The sequence below is a fragment of the Aotus nancymaae genome, unplaced genomic scaffold (genome assembly GCF_030222135.1).
Source record: "Aotus nancymaae isolate 86718 unplaced genomic scaffold, 86718_ANA_hifiasm-v0.15.2.pri h1tg000057l, whole genome shotgun sequence".
In the NCBI taxonomy this organism is placed as follows: Eukaryota; Metazoa; Chordata; class Mammalia; order Primates; family Aotidae; genus Aotus; species Aotus nancymaae.
In genome coordinates, this window is record NW_026988471.1 from 14,435,220 (window position 1) to 14,462,633 (window position 27,414).

At 37.7% G+C, this 27,414-nt stretch overlaps 1 protein-coding gene across 2 annotated transcripts in view; it reads right to left on the reverse strand.

The window, feature by feature from the left end:
• Positions 1-27,414, reverse strand: part of NBAS (NBAS subunit of NRZ tethering complex) — a 372,519-nt gene that overhangs the window by 272,751 nt on the left and 72,354 nt on the right. For both annotated transcript variants that reach the window (XM_064363868.1, XM_064363867.1), the window contains 8 exons: positions 26,368-26,496; positions 15,199-15,262; positions 12,573-12,766; positions 10,895-11,152; positions 10,053-10,178; positions 6,137-6,288; positions 5,526-5,666; positions 5,189-5,267 (listed from right to left, as the gene is read on the reverse strand). In XM_064363868.1, coding sequence (XP_064219938.1) covers positions 5,189-5,267; positions 5,526-5,666; positions 6,137-6,288; positions 10,053-10,178; positions 10,895-11,152; positions 12,573-12,766; positions 15,199-15,262; positions 26,368-26,496 — 1,143 coding nt within the window. The remainder of the gene's footprint in view (positions 1-5,188; positions 5,268-5,525; positions 5,667-6,136; positions 6,289-10,052; positions 10,179-10,894; positions 11,153-12,572; positions 12,767-15,198; positions 15,263-26,367; positions 26,497-27,414) is intronic.

The following is a 27,414-nucleotide window of genomic DNA, read 5'->3' on the forward strand; positions in this document are numbered from 1 at the left end:
AACAGAATTAGCCATGGAATCTCCCCACTACAATGTATGACTTAGAGCTCATGTTCGCCATGTTTAATACTGAATCTCAGATTCCTAGCATACTGCTGTTAGTATTCTTCTTTCCATATTTATAAATAGCCAATAAATATTTGTTGACTGAATTAATTTACTGAGATAGGAAAGAGAGGAATGAGGAGACGTGGAGGAGGTGAGGGAGGGAGAGAGGGAAGATAGAGAGTTGAAAAGTTCACTTGTAGATGGGTTAAGCTGGCAACTACAGCATGTCTAAAAGGAGCTCCGCAGTGAGCAGGTGCATACACAGGTCAGGAGTTCTGGACTAAGATGTGAGTTAGAGATATATGGCATAGAGTTATTAATACAGAGATGAGTATTATTCAAAGGGAGATTAAATAGAATGAGTCTGAAAGAGCCTTGAGGAACAACATTATTTAAAGGATGAACAAGGAACAGGGAATCTGTACCTAAAAAGTAGATGGAGGAACAGTCAGAGAAGTAAAGGGAAAAAGAATTTAACGCATACTCATGGAAACCAAAAGAAGAAAAGTATTTCACAAATGTTCTAGCCAGGGACTCATGCCTGTAATCCCAACACTGGCAGGCTGAAGTGGGAGGATCGCTTGAACCCAAGAGTTTGAGAACAGCTTGGGCAACATGGCAAGAACTCACCTCCCACTAAAAAAAAAAAAAAAAATTAGCCGGCCATGGCACCATGTACCTGTAATCCCAGCTACTTGGGAGATTGAGATGGGAGGACAACTTGAGTCCAGAAAGTCAAGAGTACAGTAAGCTATCATTGTGCCACTACACTACAGTCTGAGCAATAGAGCAAGACCCTGTTTCACAAAAAAAGTTCTCAGTTCCTTGACTCCTCAGGCATGACAATTATTTCCTTTATTTCACCTCAGTTACACATCCTGTCACCAAACCCTGAATCTATCATCATCAAAAGACACTGTATGAAACACCTTGATGTCTTGCCCCGACTCTGTGACAACTGCTCCTAATCTTCCCACTCACATACTAAGTGGCATTTCAACTATTCCTCAACCTCACGGAGGCATCCAATCCACTGACCCTACTTGTCTGTTCGCTTTCCATTTCCCCTCAAAGTCTCTCATTCCTTCTAATCAGCTTAGAGTACCTGGTCCATGGCTGTAAAAGGGCTTCTTAATCCCTGGCCTCTTTCCCTTTATCGCACTCATCCAGCAGATCATCCCCTAACCATTCAAAACCAGCTATGACCCCTGAGCACAAGCTATGAAGTCACTGAAAACATGTTACAAAACCAAGCTGACAGTTCCCATTTTAATTTCAAGACCTCAACCTTTCTTGGATCCTCATTCAAATGAACCAAAGGCCAAAAAAAAAAAGGGCACCAGGAAAATCTGAAGATGAAGTTAGTAACAGATCTTATTAGGAAATTACTATTAATTTTGTTATATAATCTTATCATTGTGGTTATATTTTTTAAGTCCTTCTTACACATACATACCTAAATATTTATGGGTGAAATGATAAGATATAGGAGCTGTGCTTTAAAATATCTAGTGAAAAAGAGAAGGCAAGAGTAGAAAAGTGGAGAACAAAAGACGCACAACTGGGGAATGCCGAAAATGGTGCCGAGCAACAGGCACATGGGGCTCATCACAACAGGCACATATACTCTTCTCTACACTTCTACGAATGACAGAAATTTTTTATAATAAAAAGCTAAAAGATTGATAAACTCAAGACAACAAAATTCAAATAGATAATTAGTGCTGTTCCTCAATGCTACCACTAGGACCTTTTATTTCCTAGTCTCTGTTAAGAACTTTTCCACAACTGTCATTCTTTCCAGACTTCCAACAACCTATTCCTCAGCCCTATTCTCAGCTGAAAACCTTGCTTTTTTTTTTTTTTTTTTTTTGACACTCTCAGATGAGAAATCCTCATTTTTCTAACCCACCAAAACTACAAACCGATCTGCATCTGTAATAAGATTTTCTTTCCTTCCAGTTACAGCAGAAACACACATATCTCTCTGCTCCTAAAAAGCCTCAAAATTCCACCCTTGCTCCGGATCCCATTTCTACTCCACTTCCATAATCACACAAGTATCCCCTTTTTCCTTGGTTCCATAAATTCTTCCTCACCCCTCTAACTAGTTCATTCCCATTAATATAAAAACAATACCTCTTCCTTCTATTCTAGATAACACCATCTTCTCTGCCCCCCTTCACAGTAAAACTTCTTGAAAGATCTGCCCACAGCCATGGTCTCCTCTCTTCTACCTTTTGTTATTCCCTAAACTTGCCCAACCTCTGACAAAAATTCAATTCAACTACGTACATGGCAGGAGACCTTTCCAAACATGACCACAAACTATTCTAACCACACTTCCCACCTTTGTTCTGTGCCACCCCTCACGCTCCCCATCCTGTGTTCAAGCTACCCTGACTAGCTTACTTACTGAAGAGCATGACCTTTGTTTTCATGCCACTGGGCCTTTCATGGCTCACTGATTATCAGCATGGGCTACTCACACAGAGACCTGGTTACAAGTCCTTGGTTCCTATTTATTTAGACAAATTACTTACCTTCTCTAAGGCTCAGTTTTCATATCCATAAAATTGAGAAGATTATAGTACCTATCTCACAAGACAGTGACTGACAAATAGTTAAGTCCTTAAAAAAATATGTTGGCATTTTTTAAGGTTATTCTCTTACCTACTGGTTCTTGCAACAAATATTTACTGAATATTTACCGGCTCATTGGCTTCAATGAGCCAGGGGCCATTCAGAGCTCAAGACACAAGAGCAACCAAGACAAACAGCTAACTGCATGGAGACTCCATTCTAATGTCCCCCTTACAGTACTCCCAGCCCCTGAAATCTGCCTTCATTTTATGAAAGGCTAGCTGAGATATTACTTTCTGTGTGGAATCTTCTCAGAAATTCCCAGGAAGAATTTAACATTTTTCTTCATTATGTTCCCTCATCAGTTTCCACACCTTTCTTATCAGCATTTAATGCCTATGCAATGTTAAATCCATGAAGACCATTCCTAGTTCATCTCTTCACCTCTAGCAGTATCTTGCATTAGGAGGCACTCATGTCAAATTTAAATGAATTCATGTATCACAGTACTAATAAAATAAGCCATGTCCTGTGATTAAAATGCAATGCCTATTTCTACTACTAATAGTTAGCTATTATATCTGAATATTTTCATTACTAAGTTTTAACAGTGAAATTCATCAAATTCACCTACTTTTCAAGAACTTCACTGAATTCCCTAAAAAAACTAAACTCAATAAATACTTTAAATGTTACTATTACAATATAATAATAAATGTACTTACTACTGTCATATAGGGAACAGCAATTAAAAAACTAAAAAATAATGAAAAAATTAACTGAATAGTCACACTGAACATTTTAGGTACTTTTTTAGAAAATGTATCATTAGACAAACTAAGGCTAAGAATAAAAATAATAAACTTATCTGTACAGACTTCTGCAATATTGAAATATATTACCTCAAAATATCACAGACCTCAGGCATATCAACAAGACGTGCTTTAAAGTAATGTGATAATCCAACAGCCAAACTAATTGTTATCTATAAATAAAACTATTAAGAATATTTTGTAACTTGTTTGCAATGATAAATGGTAATGATACAGTCATTACCATTTTTTTTTTTTTTTGAGATGGAGTCTCATCTGTCACCCAGGCTGGAGTGCAATAGCATCATCTCAACTCACTGCAACCTCCACCTCCCAGGTCCAAGCAATTCTCTGCCTCAGCCTCCCAATTAGCTGGGATTACAGGTGCCTGCCACCATGCCCAGCTACTTTTTGTATTTTTAGTAGAGACGGGGTTTCACCATCTTAACCAAGCTGATCTTGAACTCCTGACCTCATGATCTGCCTGCCTCAGCCTCCCAAAAACCAATGTATTTTAATAACCACAGTCCTCTTTCAGTATTTTGTTTGAAAACATTTTAATTATATTAGCAAGGTGGGGGAATCAAAGTTTTTGGATTTGCCTGCATGGTCAGAAGTTCTTGGGATGAACATCACATTATTAGATGTGACACAGAGTGCCTACTGTGTGCCAGTGCCAAGAGCCGAGAGGCACACACACAAAAGGGAGGCAGAACACAGACTAAGAAAGTAATCTCCAAGTGAAGTCGAACTTTAACAATGAAAAACTTATCTTCAAATCTGGAGAATGTCAGCTACAAGAGTCATGTGAAAAAGCAATCAAACCTATGTATATTTACTAAAATGTGATTCACTTACACTTACACTTTTAAAAATATCTAAGCTGATCTTAAACTACAGAGTGCTACTGAAATGCCCATCATGGGCAGATCTATGTTCGTGTCCCTGAAGACGCAAATGTAAAGTATACTGTTTTTAAGCTCAAACATCTAACTTCAGCCCTAATTAGGATCAAAGGTGAATCAACTAAATCAACCCACTAACAAATAATTAAAATAGGCCGGGTGTACTTGGCTCATACTGTAATCTTAGCACTTTGGGAAGCCAAGGCAGGAGGACTGCTTGAGTTCAGGAGTTCAAGACCAGACTAGGCAACATGGCAAAACCCCGTCTCTACAAAAATACAAAAATTAGCTGAAAGTGGTGGCACACGCCTGTAGTTCCAGCTACTCAGGAGGCTGAGGGCTGAAAATTGCTTGAACCCAGGAGGCAGAGATTGCAGTGAGCTGAGATTGCACCACTGCACTCCAGCCTGGGCAACAGAGTGAGATCCTATCTAAAAAAAAAAAAAAAAAAAATCATTAAAATAAAATGTGTTAAGAAATATTCACATTAGGATTATTAAAACCTAATGTACACTTAAATCTGGTATGGAAAAGAGTTACATGCCATTATCTTAAAATCAAAATATAAAAGTAAATGAAAAAGATTATAAATCTAGAAAACACAAATGCATTGAAATGGCTAAGGCATTTCTATTCCCTAGTCTAACAAAATAACTTCTGCCTTTCACAGTCTCCAATTTTTACCAAAACTAGTATGTAAGAGAAGCCGCTTCTGTAAGAAATTAATTTTTCCCAGAAAAATAGTTCTAAAGACCAAGAATATCAGACATTAGGGCAGCCATAGCATTTATAATGACAGATCAAATGAATATAATTGGTTTGATTAAAACTATTCCTTACCTCGTATGTTGCAAGTCGATCTAAGTAGGTTAATAATTTCCGTCTACAACGACAAAGTTCCTTTTGTTCCAGTGTCAACCTGTTTTGAATAACTATATTAGGGCCACATATTTACACAGAATTATTCTTTAGGAGTTATGGTGAAAATGCTTACTATTCCATTGAGCCCAAAACTCATGAAACAGTTCAGAAAAGTACGAGGGTAAGATAATAGTAAGCACATTTGATTTAAGTTGCTAAAATAATTTGGACTAATTAATACTAACAAGGAACACACTGAAATGACTATTTTAAAGAAACTATCAAACACTATTTTTACAAAGTAAAAATCATTTACTTTGAAAAGTTCACTAATTTAAGTAGTTCTTGTCTCTTCTTGAATTCCTTTTCCTTTTTATTCTTGGCAGGCTCCTCATTAGGTGGTGAAAGCTCTTCATAGGGGATATTGTCAATGTCTGTTTCACCAGGTAATGTAAATCTGCAGGTTTAAAAAAATAAACATATTTTCATCATTTTAAAAAATGTCATGTTGTGAAAAGCTTTCTCGTATAGGCAAAAGTCATCAGTAAGTATCACAAATGGAAATTTAAAAATCAAAGAAATGAAAACTAGGAAGACATGTGGGTTACATTCACTCCATGTAAAGCAGCCTATGCAGAAAATGTCCACAGAGTTTGCCATTTGAATCACTTCTACTTACGGTCTTAAAATGGTAATAAATGTCAGTCTCATTTTAATTATTTACTTCTCAGATACACTCTCATATTTATATTTTTTGAAAAGTTCCAAATGCCTGATGAGCAGTGACTTCAGATAAGAAAGTATTGATCAAAGGCAACTGCTTCAGTACAGAATTAACTAGAATAAAGTTCACCCAGTCCAATGTCTCAGTACAAAAGTTTTCACAAAGTCACCTTTACTTTGAGTCCAATTTTTTCTATAACCAACCTGCCATCATCTGCTCCTTTCCCTATTGCTAAAAGAGCCTCCAGGTCTGTGCCTTTTAGTCCATACTGAAGCAGTTCTTTCGCAGCATCCACATTTTCAGGAACTCTTTCCAAACACTCGTGGAGAACCCAGGATCGCTTCTTTATTTTACTCTGGATATAAAGGAAGAAACAGAGGAATTAAAGAACCCATGACATCTTACCACACATTGCAGCTGCCTTCAGAATCATAAAGCTACACCTGATGTATTACAGTTATTTAGGACCTTAGCCACAGGGAGTTGCTAGAGGAACTCAACAGAAAAGCAGCCAATTCCCTAATGGCGATTACAACTGGATGCAGGCAGTGTGAGTTTACCTGCTTGCTTTCGTCCTCTAATGAGCTACACAGAAACAAAAAGCTCGGGATTCAATTTTGGAAATATAAAATACTCTCTCCTGACTTTTATAATTGCCTTTGGTTTGTACTGTAGCTGTATAATAGAGCAGACAATAAGGCAGAAAGGCAAGATATATCCTGTCATAATTAATAAGCATGGTTAACTTTTAAACAAAACTCATGAGGCATCAAAGTTCGGTATTTACTTGACCATGAGATGTATCTCATGGTGTGAATGATAACTTAATCATAAAAGTCATGATACCCTGTTTTTTGAAAGGATCAAAGTCCTATCCCTCCCTCCCAGCTGCTTCCTCCAACTCCATTCAAAATCCCTGACTTGCCCTCTTCCTACAAAGAGCTATTATGGTTACAAATTCAAATTAAGATTTGATTCATTTCCTAGGATCCTTTATATATTGCATCACATCAGTTCTTTCTTCAAATGTCTCTTAATTCACTTTCCCTTTTCCATAGCTGCAGTCTCCATAGCAGTCGAAATCATCAACATAAAAATCTAGGACACTGTAGGAGTCTCTTGCCCTGAACAGGTTCTCCTACATTCCTTCCACTCCAATCCTCTTCTATGCCATCTTTCTCTGTGCCTCCACAGTCAGAAATCCACAACAGCAGATAAACACCTAAGTCATCACAAGCTTTCCACATCCTCCTCAACACAATCAATATATCTTTTTATTCATATTTCCCAGTGTTCACTATTGCCAAATATCAGTGCCAGCAAACTGGTTGACATACAGAGTTTATTTATCCAAAATGCGTACTGGGCACCTACTGCATACCAGGCACTGAACTAAGGCATGGAAATACAGCAGTGAATAAAACAGATTTAGTCACTGGCCTCATAAGTCATGCTCAATGTCTTTTAAATTGTTCATACCATTTGTCCTATTAAGAATGTCTTCCTCCCTTCTCACTCAAGAAGGTCTACTTTAAATCTTTTCAAATCCCTGATCCAAACCTCTTCACTATATAAAGCCTTCCATCACTACCAGATCTATAATAATCACCACCTTCACAGGGTTCCTGAAGTTTTATCTGAAAATCTACTTATATGGTCAGTTATATTTAACATGGTGAAACTCCGTCTCTACTAAAAATACAAAAATTAGCTGGGTGTGGTGTCACGTGCCTGTAGTCCCAGCTACTCGGGAGGCTGAGGTGGGAGAAGCATTTGAACCAGGGAGGTGGAGGCTGCAGTGAGCCGAGATCACACTATTGAACTCTGGCCTGGGCAAAAAGGGTGAAACTCCATCTCAAATTTAAAAAAAAAAAAAAAAAAAAAAAAAAAAAAGGCACAAGCTCCCTATAAGCAAAAGCCACATGTATGCCTCTCCTGTACCCCTTCACAGTCCCTAGCACAGTGCTCTTGCTCTTAACTGCCTATTTAACTAAATATTGCCCTCCCCAAAAAAGTACTTGCTTTGTCTCTCCTAACACCCCTCAACTCTTTTAGAGACAAAGACTGTCCTTTACTGTATCTCAGAAAAAGATATACATGAACTCATGAGCTCATTGTCTTAGTTCATAAAACAAGAAACAAAAATAATACAGGATCAGTGTTTTGATCTTCTAAAGAAAATGCAAGCAACTGTGTCTTCTTCCTTCATTTCATTACCTCTCATGCTGTTTCACCTCTGATACTTACTTGTATTAATGTTAAGTTTATCATCCTGCTTGGCTGATTAATCATCTTCTTCCATACAACTTTTTCATGTTATATTTTTACTTTTAATTACTAATGTACAAAACTTTTAGGGAAATAATTATCATGAAATTTTCCTAGTGTTCCCTACAGTCTTCCACAATGCAAAGGTATTCTCCTTTCTACATGTAAGATCAGAAGTCCCAACCTTTTAAAAGTATGCCATGAGTCCAACTATAACTCTTCCTCACAAAGATGTCAAACATTAAAACATATAGCCTGGTATGAAATCAATGTGTCCCCTAAAATTCATATATTGAAAACTAATCCCCAGAGTGATGATGTTTGAAAATGAGACCTTTAGAAAGCAATAGTCAAGAGAGTGGAGCCCCCATGACAGGACTGGTGTCCTCTAAGAAGAGGCAGGAGAGAGCCTGCATCCTCTCTCTCTGCTCTCTGCCATGTAAGAACACAGCAAGAAAGAAATCCATCTGCAACCTAGAAGAGTCCTCACCAGGAATGAAATTGGCCAACACCTTGATTTTACACTTCCCAGCCTCCAGAACTGTGAGAAATAAATTTCTGCTGTTGAAACCACAGTCTGATATTTTTGCTGCAGCAGTTAAATCTAATTGAGACAAGGCTGTATATCAACCTTACCTATGGGAGGCAGGTAACAGGAAGTATCCAATTTTGAAATCTAAGTTTTCAAAAGGTGTATTTGGCAATTTTCATATATGTTATCTATTTGTTGCCGCTCAGTTCCAAATTTCCCCTCAAAGCCAGCTCTGTGATAGTATTTCTCATTTGCAGTTAACACGACACTAAGCTCTGGGTGCTGGAGGGGCACTGCAAAGGAAGAGGCTCTGGTTTCTGGTCCTGATGTGCTTTGGTTCTTTTCTTCTTGCTTCTCTGGCTTAGCCACCAACAAGGCATGTGGAGGACATCAAGCGGCACTTATTTCCCCCCTTCCTCTCACTGTGGACAACCCCCCACTGAGTTTCAGTGGTACTCTCGTGGGCAGATTCTTTTCTAATGAATCTCCCAGGCACCTGAGAGGGAGGCTTCCCAGACTGGAAGCTACAGTAAGGACGCCTATAGGAGTAGAGAGTTTTTTCTTGCCAGTCTTGGCCATGATTCCTTAATTATTTACCAACCTTGAGTCACATGCATGGCAGAGGTTTCCTGCTTGCTAGTCCCTGGTGTCTTCTGACCCGCAACCTCAACTCACTGGCCCCCCCAGCAGCAGGCATCCGGCTTTCCTACCCATCCCATATATCCCTGACTACCAACTTTGGCAACAGTGGACCAGCCCTGGCTCAAGGCAACCTAGAGAACTTCTCTTTCATCCTACATGCTGCAACCACTCCTTGTCCGATGGGTCTGAATCCCAGCCTAGGAGAGAGGCCTCCCTTCCAAGTTCATTCCCTCCATGGATATGTCCCTTCAGACTGAGGGTATTTCTTAGAGTTCTCTTTACATCCTTTATAGTTCACCTCTGGTTACTAGAAAATAATTCTCCATATTGAAAGTTTCCCTGTTTAAATTACTGTGTGGTTTCTGGCACCTGCCTAGCTCCCGACTAATGCAGGTAAAGAGAAGTGACTTTGGTACAGGAAAGAGAAGGTCAGGCCTAGACCAAGTAGTTGACTGGTTTATCAGTGAATATTTGTTCACATGTCTTCAGCATCAAAGTCCAGTTGGAGGGGCAATAAAATCTAACAAAAAGACCATTTTTCAGTTGAGAAAAACGTACTTCATCGGTTGTATTATAGAAAAGTCAGCAACGTAAAGTACTCTAAAATGAAGCCCTATAAACCAAAGATACTACATGAATATACATTTTTACCACATTACCAAAATATTTACACATACCAAATAATTCTGAATTGAAGCAATGTTGACCGCTGACTTCCTCCACTGCCTCTGATATACTAGGTCAGTATCCAGGCCGTAGGTATGAGCCAAGGCCAAGGCTTCCTCGTACTCTTCACTTTCAATCTTCAGATAAAAACATGAAGACAGGAATGTTACATTACTGAATTATCCACAGGGTCCCGATGATGATACAATGCATGATGATAATTCCTTGGACCTCTCCAGCATGTTACTAATTCCTGTGCACTGTGGCACCAGAAGCTCACAGACATTTTGAGTAGTAGAAAGATCACATTTCTTTCAGCACTTTAACAGAAAGATGAGAGACAAAAGGTGCCAAGTTCTCGTTTCAGAATAAAACAACGGGAAAACCAAGACAACCACAGAACAACTGGACTTCTAGTCCAGAGCTCCTCCCGTGACATCGCAAGAACAGCACAAACAATGTAAACACACAGTGCTGGTCACCTTGACTTCCCAAGCAAGCACCTGACTACAAAGCAAGATTGCATTTCTTCCTTCACCCTCTGTAGATACTGATTTAAACACAGATAAAGGGAGAGCTGAAGGCCACATGAAGGGTAGCAAAGAAACCTGATTAGCCACAAAGTGGATAATCAGTTTAAGTGAATTCAACTTTTATCCATGGTTTGGATTTTGATTACTTAGGTACAAAGATTAGCATTATTTTAAAAAGCTTTATAAGACTGTTATTTTTAAAATATCAATGATCCAACATCCCTCTTGAAATTTTCTCCTTTATTAAAAAATTAGCTTTTTCTCAATAAAAGAAAAGCCTGATGGCTTCAAACTTGGATAGCAATACGCTCCTCTCTCACCTTCCTCTGATAAAGCTCCTCCGGTGTGGTGGAGCGCAAACTCACAAGGCGGTAGTTTTTAGTAATGGTCCGTGGGCGTTTCCGTGGTGGTGCAAATCGCTCCATTTCAGTCACTAAGTAAAGGCCCTGTTTTACATAATCGAAGTAGCGAGCCTTGGCAGATATTTCGTGATCAGAATCAGAATCCTCTTCTCCTTCATCTTCTTCTCCAGCCCTAGTCTCCAAACGAGATCGTTTGGGGGCAAGTTTAATCTCACACTAAATTGAAAAAGGAGATTTGAAATTAATAGTAAGGAACTAAAAACAACTTTTTAGAATTAATGAAAGAAAAAATATTTCTAAATCTACTCTAGATTTGAGTCATTAAATCACCTATGTGATCAAGCTTAATGACGGAACTCAAAGGAAACTTACAGCAAGCAGTATATACATCAGTTCCAGAAATATGCACAATACTTTATCAGCTCCAAATATCCTAAATTAAGCCTGTTTTTTTTTCTTTAAGACAGAGTCTCTCTCTCTTGCCCAGGCTGAAGTGCAGTGGCACAATCTCAGCTCACTACAACCTCTGCTTCCCGGGTTCAAATGATTCTCCAGCCTCAGCCTCTGGAGTAGCTGGGATTGCAGGCATGCACCTCCACACCCAGCCAATTTTTGTACTTTTAGTAGAGACAGGGTTTCACCATGTTGGCCAGGCTGGTCACAAACTCCTGACCTCAAGTGATCCACCTGCCTCAGCCTCCCAAAGTGCTGGGATTACAGATGTGAGCCACTGCGCCCAGCCTAAAGCCTGTTTTAATAACAGGTCATTAATATGGTCTTGTACTTATGTACCTGATACTAATTTTAGAGCAATAAAGAAGTTGACAATGTTCATTTCTTTTACTTCTGGTATTTCCATACTTGCTGTGAAAAACTCAGATGATTTTTGTTTTCGTCTCTTTAGAGAATCAACATAAAGGTACTTATATTTGCTTTACCAAGAATAGCTCTCCCTCGCCCCCTTATAAAAATGTCTAACAGCTTCGCTAAGTTCTGAGTCTGAAAGGCTGGCAGTTGATAACTTTCATTCCAGACTTAGCAGAGCTGGCTTAGATTTTAAGCCATAATTTTCTTTAAGGAACATCTTTAGACTCAGTAACAAACTTCAGAGCAAAAAACATGTCAATCTGCATTGCTGAAGTGAAAGCTATTAAAGGTTGTTACCCCTGAAAGACTTAAAATAAAATTTTTAAATGAGCAAAAGATAACTTTAAAGAACTAGCCTCTATTTTCGAGTCTTCTGTCATGACAAACAAGTTTTCCTTACTAAAAGAATCAAAAATTTTAAGTTGCCATGTTTTGGAAATGGGTTAAAGAGCACTTTTCTTAGGTAGTGATACCATTCTACATTTTAAAATGACTAATCCACGGCGGGGGGCGAGGGGAATCTATCATTTCAGTGAGGAAGAAATACTTAATAAAGAGCGAAATAACTACAAATTTTCTTCATTCTCTTAAATTGCAAATTTTTTATTCACTAAAAAAAGTATTTTTATTATACTGTAACCATTACCTGATTCCAATCATGGATTTTTGTTTTTAAAGACAAGATAATGAGACAATTAAAATAAAAATCAGATATTGAAGTTTTGGTTAAACAGATGACTATTCTCAAACAAAGGGGAAAAAGTCTTACCTCCAAACTTAAAAATCCCCCATCATGGGTAGCAGTGACTTGAGGTGATGGTTCAAACCATTCACAGGATTTTCCCAGTAAATTCTTCAAAGTTTTCACCGATGAAACAGTTAAAGCACCAGAACATCGAGCTAAAGTCACTGCACTGTCTGCCCACCAATTGACATCTATCAGTGGGTAAAAGGACTCTTTATCTAAGAAGGGAAAAATAAATCAGCACAAATGCATCTGTTAATGTGGTTTAAATTCAAAATATTTAGCATAATAATCAATTTTAAAACCAAATTTACCTACATTATTTGGGCCCTAAAGGTATGTTAAATAATAAGAAAAAAAAATAAGAAAAAATAAAACGTAAGTTATCCTCAAAATTTTACTCTATGAGGTATAAAATGGTAATTCACTTAATGAACATCTGAGTGCCAATAATTTGTCAGTCTAGGTCTAAAGCTCTAAGGATAAAACGGTAAATAAACTAAGATCTTTCATCTCAAGAATATATTCAGGAGAGAGATGTGTCACTACTTTCAACATAAGGTGAAAGGCAGGTGGGTACCAGGTGTGCATATATGAAGGTCATGTCATGTTTTTTAAAAATGTACATATATCACTTTCAGACACTGAGAGAAATATACCCTTTAGAAAAATATAAGCTATGTAATAATTTCTGTGCTGATTTCCTCTTAAACTTGTAACTAATCAGAGAGGAAAAAACATTCATGGCTAGCAAAGAATATTTAGAGATGAAAATGAATTATGGACCAGGTTCAGTGGCTTACGCCTGTAATCCCAGCACTTTGGGAGGCTGAGGCAGGTGGATCACAAGGTCGGGAGTTCAAGACCAGCCTGGCAAATATGGTGAAGCCCCATCTCTACTAAAAAATACAAAAATTAGCCAGGTGTGGTGGTGCACACCTACAGTTCCAGCTACTAGGGAGGCTGAGGCAGGAGAATCACTTGAACCCAGGAGATGGAGGTTACAGTGAGCCAAGATCGTGCTACTGCATTCCACCCTGGGTGTCAGAGCGAAACTCCATCAAAAAAAAGAAAAGGAATTATGGTTCACCAAACTAAAGTATTCAAAAGGCAATCCATATGTATTACAATTTAACTGTACATTTTTTGAATATCACTTGTTATATAAAACATATGATATGGCTTAAAAGTAAAAGTAAACCTCAAATTTAAAAACATATTTAAACATCAGACTAAGAAGAGAGAGATTTTTAAATATGGAGTTCAGCACCATGAGACTAACTTATCATTTTAACGAAAATCAAAAGCATAACAACACTTTTTTCCCATGTAAGCCTAAGGCAATCCATGTAAATAAGGAATTTCAAGAAAATGTGAAAACCAGAGTTCCTGGAGCTATTACTAAGTGTAAAGTAGGAAGAAAGAGGAGCAAATCACTAAAATCAAATTCTAACTTCTGCTTTGACAAAGTATTACTTTTCCTCAAAAATATGTCTGGATGAATATTTTGGATGATTATTTAACTAAAGCAGATAATTCAAAGCATGGAACCTGATGCATAATATTAATCAATATTTTTAATCTTCTTTAAACGTGAACTAAAAGTAGATATAGATAGATATAGATATAGATATAGATATAGATAGATAGATACTTTTTTTTTTTTTAGAGGAAGTTTCACTCTGTTGCCCAGGCTGGAGTGCAGCGGAGATCACTGCAATCTCCACCTCCTGGGTTCAAGCAATTCTCCTGCCTCAGCCTCCCGAGTAGCTGGGATTACAGATGTGTGCCACCATGCCTGGCTAATTTTTGTATTTTTAGTAGAGACGGGGTTTCACCAGGTTGGCCAGGCTGGTCTTGAACTCCTGACCTCAAGTGATCCACCAGCCTCAGCCTCCGAAAGTGCTGGGATTACAAAACAAGCATGAGCCACCATGCCCAGCCTAAAAGCATATTGTAATACAGAGTCTGAACCTTGTAACTATCACTGATTTTACAGAAGATACTTAAAAATTCATGGATTTAACTTCGAGAGTTTCACCTAAAGAAAAATAACACATAGTCAAAAACTGAAAGTAAAAAAAAAAACTCAAAGTAACCCCTACAGGATTTTAAAATATCTCTATTTTAATCTAGCAATCAAATAACAATTATTACTTTTATTTAAATGTAAATCTTGATTTTCTTTTATTTATAAAAACAATATATGCTTATTGTAAAAAAGAAATTTTTTTCGTAAACGTGGAAATGTACGCAAAGACAAAGAAAGCCCCATCAACCTAACCCTAATTACCTCCCACCTGCAGAGATAACTTTACTTGGTGTTTCTTCTTTGATTAATCTTTTTCTGCGATCTCACCCAAGGGCATCTGAAAAGGAGCATGCTTCTAAGCGTTGAATTCAGTGTACCATCTCACTGCTGGCTCCCGGCAGGAAGCCATGCTGCATACCCTAGGCTCTGACTTAGCTTTTCGGAAAGCCTGACCATCAGAAAACTGGATCTGTTGCCTTGACCCAACTCTATGAAATCCTGATGTTTCTTCCAAAGTGCAGCAAAAGTATGTAGAGACGTTTTACATCATCCAAAGAACATCTTGTATCATAATAGGAGTCTCTTAACGTTTCAATTATCACATTTCATACAACTCACCTTTGATTTTTTTTCTCTTCTCAGTAGAGAGCGTCCAATCAGGATTAAGGTCGTCATAGCCTGGCTAAATATGAAAATAATGACTTCCTGAGTCAACTATGTAAGAAAATTATAAGAAAATCAAGAACTGTGGACTTTTCCAAATAAAGAGACAATCCTTTCACTTGATCTCTCAGTTACAACTAATTGAAATCTATTCCTTGCCATGAGTCTGGAAAAGCAATGGTTCTTACACTTAAAATGTGCACATGTATGTATTATGACTTGATTTGTGAAGAACATAGCATGCATATGAACAATAGGATAGCAAGTATACAATTAATACACATAAAACCAAAATACACTAAGAATTCACTCTACACTCATGCACACATTATGAAGAAACACTGGCCTGGATACAGGTCTTATTGCTGCCACTAGTAAACTAAGCAAACCCTCCAGGATTTGGTTTTCAAAACTTTGAGACTTGACTAGGTAACCTCCATGTTACCTCCTACTTCTTTTTATGACTAAGAATTTACCAGGTAAAAAAATATAACCATGCAGTCCTAAAAATGAATCCATTCATACTGTAATCTTACAGCAACAAGGTGTCAGGCTCATCTTTGAGAATATACCAGCACATCGACATCTCTGAAACATCAATTTGAGAATAAGCCATTAACCGACACCCTCTTGGCTTAACGCTCCTTTCTTATTCTCCAGAATTAAAACAGTATGGAAGAAGAGTAAAAATAATCGTTGGCGTGCTTATTTGAAATCTGATATCTAAGAAAAGTGTAGCTGTATTTAAGTCAAAAAATGTGCTTTTTTATCTAATAATAAACATACACATGCATGTTTATTATCAATTTTTCAATGGCTCACACTTCAGAGTATACAAATAGGTATTTCTTTCCACAGCCTTGAAGAACTTCCTGCTCTCCACTATTACGGTAAATCACTCAGAGCAGATCCTGAGACCAGAAGACACAGTCTTTAAACTTCACGAGAAAAAAATTTACCATAAAAGGCTATTTAAACACCAAGGGAAGAAATGGAGATCCTGGTTAACTTAATCATAAGAAAAGATGACTAAGTTTCAAAAAGATATTTTAAAAAATAAGGTACTTATTATTGAAAACAATCAACTAAATTGCAACTTTATTTGGTCATTTTAAGGCACTTAATAATTTTTCAGTGCCTCCAAATCACCAGTACTACATACTCCGACCACATGCGTGCCACTATTTATTTACATGGCACATGTACCTTCCTACTTACATTTTGGAGTACACAAGGGAAGTATGGAATAAAAAACCTTAGGCCCCTCAAAGAAGAACAATTATGATTCAGGCTTGGGAACATTTAAGGACGTACAGATCAAAATGAAACTTGACAAGAAATCTTAAGGAAATTTCAAAAATAAATAATTCTCACTTGAGAATTCCAAGTGTGCATGTCTTCGTCAAAGCTAACGATAAGAAGGAGCACCATGAACAAGCAGTACTTGCCCACTAGAACCACAGTCACCTTGGGACTAGACTGTTCCCTGCACATTGCTTAAATAATGCGCATCTCCTGTCAATCCGATGTTAAACACAAGGTGAAGATGTGTTCTTCTGCATCTAGAACTCTGTTATACTCATCCTTCTATTGCCAGATCCATCACACTGCCCACCTGTCATAGCAGCTAAATGTCGAATGAGTAAACGAATCAATCAATCTTTTAAGTAACTGAATTCTAATTAGAATATCTAAACTATAGGAAAATTATCCGATGTAGTACTAGGCTTCCTACACCCTCCCAAAAGTGTGATTTCTTCTATTTAGTCAAAACATATTGGGGCCAGCATGGTGGTTCATGCCTGTAATCCCAGCACTTAGGGAGGCCAAGGCAGGATTGCTGCTTGAGGCCAGGAGTTTGAGACTAGCTGGGTGACAGAGCAAGACCTCACTAGCTGGGTGACATAGCAAGACCTCTCCTCCCAAAATAAAAATAATAAGCCAGGCATGGTGGCACACTTCTGTAGCCCCAGCCACTCGAGAGGCTGAGGTAGGAGGATCAACTGAGCTCAAGAGTTCAAGGTTGCAGTAAGCTCTGATCACACCACTACACTCCAGCCTGGGCAACAAAGCAAGACCCTATCTCTAAAAAAATATAAATAAATACATGCTGAGACAAAAGGAAAAAATAAAAACAGATATTGCAGGCTCAAAACTGAAGCACACAGAGAGCTAATAAATGAGTATAAATTAATATAATCCAAGATCACATTTGTTAACTACCCAAAGAGAGGTATAGATAAAAATGCCAGGGGTTTTTAAAGTATGAAAACAGAATTTGGGGCATGTGTTTAAGAATGATGAAGAGAATTCAAGAGGTACAAAGAAAGTCTTATGGTGCTATACTTTTAAGACTGGATAAGATCTGGACGCGGAAAATGAATAGAGAAAAACATTCCAGTATGAAAACAGTGTGAACAAAAATACAAAGTTAGGAAAATACAAAGTTTATTCAGGGGAAAAAACTAGAACAGTTTAGCAAGTCCAGGACAGCAGATTTTCATTATCTTGATTTTTGTTTGTTTGAGGGTCTTTAGGAGGGTATGTTAATGATAGCCTTTTTTATTGAGGTGAACTTCACATAATGTAAAATTAGCCATTCTTAAATGAACAATTCAGTGGCACTCAGTACACTCACCGTGTGTGCAACCATCGCGTCTATCCACTTCTAAAACATTTCTATCGCTCCAAAGCAAAACCACACACCCATTATGCAGTTACTCCCTTTCCCCTTCCCCTGGACCCCAGGAACCACCAAGCTGCTTTCTATCTCTATGGATTTACCTATTCTGGATATTTCATATAAATGTAACCATAAAATATGTGACCTTTTGTGTCTAGCATCTTTCAATAATATATAATATTCTCAAGGTCCTTACACCATTGTAGCGCTTATCAACACTTCGTTCCTTTTAGTTGCTGAGTAATATTCTATTGTACGGATATACCACAGTTTGTTTCTCCAGATACCTGTTAATGAGAGTCTGCGTTTTTTCCACCTTTTGGCTGTTGTAGACTGTACTGCTATGAATATGTAGGTGCATGTATTTGAGTATCTGTCTCAAATTCTTTTGTGTATATAACTACCTATGAGTATTTTTGCCTTAAAAGTACATAGGCGATCCATGCCAGACATCTGAACTACATTTTTAACTTCACAATACTTGGGAGTTTGATGAAATTATCTGTAGAGTGTATTTAAGAAAAAAGCCCAAGTAAAATTCTAAACTTCACTCTGCTTCAGACAGAGGTGGCCTGCCAGACCAGCGACCTGACAGTTGCTCTTCCCTGATTTCTAAGGTGACGTTCTCACTGTTTCTCTCATAGCACTGAAGCTAGACTCAACTTACCATCCTTCCACCCCAGAGCCCCTATGTGTGAGAAGAATCAGGAGGGGGCCATGCATCACCACATCTGATACATACTCTGTAAACTGGTGCTCTGTGGACAGGATCACCAAACTCCCCATGATTCACAAGAAAGCTCCTGGTACCATGTGAATACATTTCAAGAAGCAATCTCCATGCCACTTCTCTGTATTTGCTGGGGCTCAGAACACAATACTCCAAAGTACAACAGCACTACATGTTGAGTACTTCCAACTCAGGCAACTGAAAGGGCCTCAGAAACATGGTATCTCTGACCTTCTCCTACCTTCCTGTCTCAAGCCCCACCTTGTCTCCCAAAGCAAGTCATAGAAACCAGAATTATTCTTCCCTGAGGTGCATCACAGAAACTAGAACTCCTCCCTCAAAGGAAGCCATCAAACCTAAAAAGTTCACTCTCTCCCTTCTCCCTTGAAGACCCTTATTCCAGAGGGCTTCTGCCTCATAGTCAGGGAGAAATGTCATACAGAGAAGCCAAAAAGAATCTGGACAGACAGGCCTTGCTGGATTTCCCCTTCAGTCCATCACCAATAGGCCATGCCCTTTTGTCCCATCACAATTCTACAAGTCTGTCCATTCTTCATCAAACCTAAGCATAAAAACAGACAGTTTTCTCTGGGTCTGTATTTCTTTAATTTAGACAGGTTTCTCTCTGTCACCCAGGTTGGAGTGCAGTGGCATGGTCACAGCTCACTACAACCTCTATCTCCTAGGCTGAAGTGATCTCACCTCTGCCTTCGGAGGAGCTGGAAACACAGGCGCATGCCACTTTTTATTTTTTGTAGAGACAAAGTCTCACCATGTTGCCCAGGCTGATCCCCAACTCCTGGGCTCAAGCAATCCACCCGCCTAGGCTTCCCAAAGTGCTGGGATTACTGGCATGAGCCACCACGCCCAACCAGAGTCTTCATTTCTGAAGTTTCCCGTGTCATGTAAAATGCTTATTAAATAAATGTCATGCTTCTCTTGTTACCCTTCTTTTGTTATATGAGTGTTGGCTGTGTCCTCTTACGATGGGTTAGGAGAGGTATCACACCTTTCCACCCCAACAGTTTCTGGCATCCAATGTGGTGAGACATCTGACTTGTTCTGGAACCTACAGACAAAATCCTGTAACAACTGAAAAAAGATGAGCAAAGAAAGGTAAGAACTTTTTTGTTTTTTTGCTTTTTAAACAAAATCAGCTTTCTTGGATCTCTGCCTATAGTGGCTGGTCAAGAACAGAAGGTAAAAATTCCTCTTTATATCGTCCTTTCCAAATTCAAGTTAGCAAGGAAAACTATTTGTTTTTAAATAAATTTGTTATGCTTTTATATTGATAACCTGTCTTTTGTTATAAGACTGTCAGCTGCAATCCTTATGATGAGTTCAGTAAGGTATCACGCCTCTCCACCCAGCATATTCATGCTACCATATTACTGAAAATAGCCTAATATGCCATCACTTCATACTGCAGCCCTAACCCAAAGGAGTATGTTCTAAGAATAGTTATAAGTTTTGCACAGAAAACCTGTTATGGCTATAGCAATGTTTTCTTTAGATTTGAGAATTTTATTTGCTAATTTTTTTTTACCACTAGAATCTAAATATAATGAAATCCCTGCCTCCAACAATATAAAAGCAACCTTTCAAAGGCTTATTCATTCCACAAATATTTATTATTATTTATTGTGTTAAGCCTATGAGAGTCTATAGATGAAATATATATTCACTGCCTATTCTCAAAGAACTCACAGTCTGGTAGAATTGTGAAAACAGCTGTGGATTTTATCAAGATTAATCACATAAACTGCCAACTTCCCACTTACTCTTCATTCATCTACTTAAGATTGGTCCAACACCTACTATGTGTGAAAGAGAAAATAAAATGAAAATGAAAACATAAGTTTGTATTCCATTTCTAGACCTAAAGAAGTACAAATAGGCAAATACCAAAACTTCTTGAGAGAAAAATTAAGGCTGAAAATGAGATATAAAGATATAAATGTCACATATGGGAAATGTTTGAAATGAAAATCACTTAAGCAATTTTACTATATTCCAGACATGAACAAAATTTAATACTCACAGATTTCTAGCCAGATGGATTTTCATATTGACAATGAAAGCCAAAGTATTTAATCAACTCAAAGCTGGATATTAGTAAATCAGAATAGGCACTTCCACAACTATCTTTAATCATTAGCTTTTGCAGAGAAAATATTCAATCACACAAAGCATATTATAAAAACAAATAAAGCGGCAAATTGCATGAAGAAAGCCCCAAGTGAGTTGAATTCACAATTTTGGGAAAGAGGTTTAAGGCTGTGCAGGGTAGCAGCAACATTAGTTTCTTCTCAGGCAACATTTAAACTAAAATTATAAGCTGACTATTTTACATATTACCGTATCATCTATTTGAAACTAATTTGTTTGTCCACCTACCTACCAGAGCAGCCATAAAGAGAGCTGCAACTCTGCCCTACCTGGCTGATCCAAGCTCACATGATTATTACTAGAAATGAAAAAACAGTAGCTGTCTCAGTATTCTTCAAAGCTTGGACTTTCTCTTTAAAGGATTCCAGTGATGAGTACACACAGACACTTATATATTTGGTAAATAACTATATTACACCTCTCAGTTATTACTACTTGCACATTTCTAGGGTCTCTACATAATGAACTGCATGGCTCCAGGGGATGTTATTCATACAAACTTCAAGGTGATATATCTCCCTTGCTTACCATTAATATCAGATGCTAGTCCCTGATTTACCCAGATAAAAGTCAATACTTCTAAATGTAAGCACTGTAAGTAAATATTCTGAAAAAAGGTTTAACCTATGAAGTCAGGAGTCTTGAATCAAAGTGGAATCTTGACTCTAACATTTAGTGATCTCAAGTTAGCCTCTTTTAGCATCATTCCCATCTACAAAAAATGGTATTCAAAACATTTTCACTTAACCCATTTATGCCTAGTGTTCGATTATTGGAATGCTAAGCTTGTGGGAGTTATTTATATCCTACGGCTCAAGGTTATGACCAAGGTCTTTCACAAAAAAAATTTGCAACCTTCAGCATACATGGGTTAATACGGTTGTTGTGAGACTAAGCCCTGTGAAATAGTCAAGCCTTACTACACAATGAAAACTAAGCCCTGTAAATAGTCAAGCCTTACTACACAAATACTATTTATTTCCAATAATCCTTCTCCCCAACACTATTAGCTGACCTCCATACCTTTCCCAAGCCTATCTTTTCATAATATTAACATGTCATTTTCATCATTTATTCATAATTTCCCTTGGAAGCCTGTGAATATCTTAAGAGCAGGGACTACAGCACTGTACTTCCTACTCTAGCTCTCAGCAGAGAGTCAACAGAAACTGTATTATTTCACCAGTATGTTATCATGTAAATAGGAACAACCTACTCTACTGTACAGTCCTGTTACACATAGTCTTTATTATTCTTACTATAATACACTACATTTTAGTAATTCATATGCTGAAATTCAAATCTAAAACATCCAAGTGATTAATACCCAGGATACAGGTGGAAGACTCAAAGAAACTATGGCTGCTCAAACTCTTCTTGCTTTACAGAGTTACTACCTTCAACCCAGACCCCACTACATCATGAGTACTCTAAATATCTAAACTAAGGATTTACCAATGGGAGACTTCCTCAATTATTTATTCTGGTATCTGGAACACACTAACAAGCTCAAGAGTTAAACATACCTGAGAGCCGAAAGAATCTGTATCACATACACTGAGAAAAAGGATTTGTCTCTGTGTTTTTAAAGATCATCAAATAGGCCAGGCGCGGTAGCTCAAACCTGTAATCCCAGCACTTTGGGAGGCTGAGGTGGGCAGATCGCAAGGTCAGGAGTTCAGGACCAGCTTGGCCAACATAGTGAAACCTTGTCTCTACTAAAAATACAAAAATTAGCCGGACAAGGTGGCAGGTGCCTGTAATCTCAGCTACTCGGGAGGCTAAGGCAGGAGAATCACTTGAAACCGGGAGGCAGAGGTTGCAGTGAGCCAAGATCATGCCACTGCACTCCAGCCTGGGCAACAGAGTGAGACTCTGTCTCAAAAAATAAATAAATAAATAAAATAAGAAGAATCAATGTAAAAAGTTAATAATGATAAAGAGTGATTACAGTCCTCCTAACCTTTTACTTCGGATCTCTCAAATAATAGGATGCTACTAAATAACTAATAACATAAGTATTGGAGGAAAAAATGTGCATAGTACACTCTGGCATTCACTAGCCTAATAAGTAAGTATTCTTCCACCTATCTTTTTGTTTTTTTATGTATTTCTTTTCCCACATGGTCATGGAAAGAACATACATATCAGCGTCAGAGAGGTATAAAATCAAATCTCAGCTCTATTGCTTACTTATTTCACAACCTGAGGACAAAGTGCTTAATAAATAATAAATGTAGTTAGAGTAAATTTTGTAAAAGCTACAAGATGATCGTACTCCTGTACCTTCTTCCTATTAAACTATACAAGTCTACGATTAGCATACAGAAAGAAACCAGAGTGTCTGTGAAGAGGCTGAAGCCTCACAGGCACGTTTACAATGGAATGAAGTTTCAGAAAGTACAGCAGAAATGGTTACACAAAAGTAGAGAGCAGCGACAGGAGGATCTAGGAGGTAAAGCAAAGCAGCATGACGATCAGACTGAAGGAGATGACAGATTCACAAAGTATCCACTCTCACCACAGCCTTGGGGTTTTAAAGAAAAAAAAAATTAAATGTCTTCCATGTTCCCGACTTAGGACCAAAATTTCCTTTGAGGCTAAAACTGGCTAGGGTCTCAGAGGGCAGAGTTTGCCCTATCCAGCTAGTCTCCCTTATGCTGAGCAGCAGCAGGAAAGGGAGGGGTGGCAGATCCCAGACTGTGCTGTGATGAACTGTGAACTGGGGAAGGGACAGAGCTGCAGTGAAAATGGTGGTCAGTAGGATCAGGGTCAGTAACTATAGCTAAGCCACTGCACCCTCAGCAAAAGATACCAAGACCTGTACAATGTCTTTGGTAATGGCAATAATGTCCACGGTTTTTAGTTTTGTGAGCCCAAAAATCTGATTTTTTCCAGTTTACTCAGGCATTCAAGAGAAATAATTCGTACCACCCACATCAGAAGAAACTGACATATAATCCTAAAAATGTGTAGATTTATAATAAGAGAAACAACTAGCTTGAGAATCAAGTTTCATAGCTCCTCTGACTGACAGATCAATTTAAAAGTCAAAAGCTCTATCTGAGGACTGTTTCAGGAATATGGAATCAAAGCCACATCCACAAAATGGATGCTCAACAACAATGGAAGGTACGCAATTCCTCACAAATTATTCTTCCAGACTCTCAGGGTATTTGTACAAAACACTTTTGCTAACGCATGACAACCTCTAGCCTGAATGCCTCTCTTCCTACTACGCACCCATTTTTTCAATTTCTGAAGTCCCTCCCTTTCCTGTCCCATTACTTTTCTGACTGCATATTTCAAACTATCAAAATATTTACACTTATTCATTCTCTGGTTTTAAGGTTTATAAACAGCTTCTACCTTTTTTAATAGAACCACTATAAAAATTTAATCATTGAATAATATTAATGAGTAAAGAGTAATGAATTATAATAGCATTTATTAGCAACTAATGACCAAAAAAAAAAAAAAATGACTAACCAGTCAAAAGTTGAGCATATGCCAATAAGGGCCACAAAAAAAGATGCAATTTACCTTTGCAGGACAAAAAAGGTCTCTAGATCTTCCGTAAACAAAAGAGCATACTAACCAATTTTGTGGTGAATAGCCCTTACACTAGATGTATAACATACTAGGATACGCACAAGATGAAATATTAAGAGTGCTTCAGAAGTTGATAAATATTTCCACTAGGTGAATAAAAGTAATTTCAAAAAACAGAAAGCCAGGAGGGAAAATGCCTTCATTATTCAAAGTTTTCACCATTTAGAAAAACGTTGCCAAAATGTACAATTTCCCAAATATAGAGAGAACATCAGGCTCTCCTCTCAAATGAAAGCAGCTGAATACTTTTCATGCATTGATAACCATGAAAAATACAAAGTATCTTTTGGATCAATGATACGAATAATGCTTTATTTTAAATATAGATATAAAACACAGACTTCATGTATTATGCATCAGGAAGTACAGTCATCCCTCGGTATACGCAGGGTTCCAGGTATACCAAACTCTACCCATACTCAAGTCCCCCATAAGACCCTGCCAGGCCCACCTATACAAAAAGTCAGCTACCCTATCCACAGATGTGACATTCTGCAAAGGCTGTATTTTTGATCATTGTTTGTTTGAACAAAATCTATGTACAGGTGGCTCCATGCAGTCCAAACCCATGTCATTTGATCATTGTTTGTTTGAACAAAATCTATGTACAGGTGGCTCCATGCAGTCCAAACCCATGTCATTAGCCTACACTCCCGGCCTAAGTCAGTTCTTTAACAGCCAGGTGGAAGTTCTGCTGCCTGACATCCCCAGCTAACAACATTAAACAGTTTTGAGAGTTCATCACTTCACCTCTAGAAAGAAGAAATGACTCAGTTTAGCTACAATTTCAGAGCAGAGAAAAAGATTGTCCCTTTCATTTAGCCACCAAGGTTGTAAGCTGAGGAGCACCTCTGCCACTGAGGACAAATCTAGATCCAAAAAGTGAGAAAGAGTGGCAAACAAGTGGAGACCATATTAACTTGAAGGTGAATGAAAACCAGGGAGAAAGGATCTTCCTAAAGTTGTGTATAAGACAAAAAAATAAGAATAGCTAAAACAAATAAATTTAAATCTGTGAATCGAGTAAGAAAATATAGAGCCACTTTCTCTTTTCCTCTGTTATTCTGAAAAAAATGCCTTAATAATCCTCTTAATTATGACATTGATCCATTCAGGTCATTAGGAAATAGGCTCTAATCTGAAAATCTCAAAACCACCCATCAAACATGGATATGCCTAGAGGAAAACAGAGTGAGGGGGTGAGAGAAGGAAAATTAATCCTTAAAATGGTAAAATGCAAACTAATCAGAGAATAGAAGATGTATAATGCAAGCTATTTTCAGTTGAGTAATTTCTTTAAACTTTATCACAATACATGGCTTTATATGAGCAGAACTTACTTTCCCCTTGTGAATTTAAATTATAATAGACGTCACTAAATAGTGTCACTCTACCTGTCACTACATAACAAAATCATCTAATCCTTAAAACCTATCATTCCAGGACACCAACAAATGAAAGAGTTCCATCCTTCTCTGTATCTTAGCTACCCGAATTTGAGTGAAGAGAAGGTAACTCCCTTCAAGTAGGCCCCAAATTACTAGTGTGGCAAGATTTGGAAAGAATTGTAACCCTTTTAGGATCTGACCCTCCAAATCCTTAATCATATTAACTTTTGCTGAAATGTTAACATCTCCATTCTGTACTTTTGGAATGACAAAGAGGGAAAAAAATGAAGAGTTTAACAAACAAATTACTCTTTGTATACAAAGTGTACTGCATTACAATTTAAAATGAGTCCACAGTATTAATCTATTTTTCATTTCTCCCACTGTACTGATATCATAATTTAAAGGATAGAATAGCTTTGGAATTATGAGAAAAAACAGCTGTATGCTATAGTAAAATATCAATAAAATAAAATTATCATTGTCAACACTCACCCTTAAGAGGGTATCATTCTAATAATAATCATAACCAAGAAACATACCTGCTCATTTTGACTCCATTCCCCTTGTTGCTTCAGAGATGGAATCGCCCAGATGCTCAGTTTCCCTGAGAAGTGAATGGCTGCCAGGAGCATCCCATCCGGAGAAAGGCTCATCTTAAAAATTCCATCCTAAACAAGAATCATAAGGTCAGGGCAAAGGACGTATGGTCAAACAGAAATAACCCAGAATTAAATGACACTCTGTAGAGGTGCCAAGTTATAAATGATCTTCACTAACTAAGAGCGCCACCAGCTTCATATCATTATAAATGTACTTCAGCATAGAGGAAAAAGGACTCCTGACTTTAAGGAGTTTGTTATCTACTTCAGAGTCATAATTTACATATAACCCAAAACCCAAATATGTAAGCATTATAAATATATTTCTTCACACATCAATTACCATTGAGTTCTCAATACCTTTTAAGGTTGATCTTGATTAGATTTCAATTCATTGATATTTGGGCCTAGATCCTTATAAGATTCTATATCTACACAGTACCTGAAGTATGCTATATATCATAAATAGGCCAAAAATCCATGCTGTGGAAAAGAAGGAAAGAAGAGAGATAGAGAAAGAGTGCAAGAATGATAGAAATAGAAGAAGACAAAGAGGAAGAAAATGGTCCTTAATTTAAGAAATGCTATGAATGTTTAAGATTTTCTAGATTTCTGCCAAATTATCCAGATTAAGGAATCTAACTGTTATTACAGAACAGAGAAATTCTGTAATGACTGATTTCACATAGTCAACCAAAAGGTGCACAAAGGAAGAGTTATCCTTCTAGTCCTTCTTGTCCAAATAACCTCTGTGTCTTTTCCTTTCTCAGATGCCACAAGCCACACGAGCAGAAATCATATGAGCAGAGACATCACCTTCCGCCGCCTACAATACACTCAGAAGACCTGAACAAACATTAACTGGAAAGCTAGTTCCCATTCAGGCATTTATTGAGAACAAGGTACAAGGTAGCCTGCCCATGAAGAATAAAACAGAGACCAGAAAACAGCAACCCACAGCCATCTCTCTTCTGAACATTTAGAAAA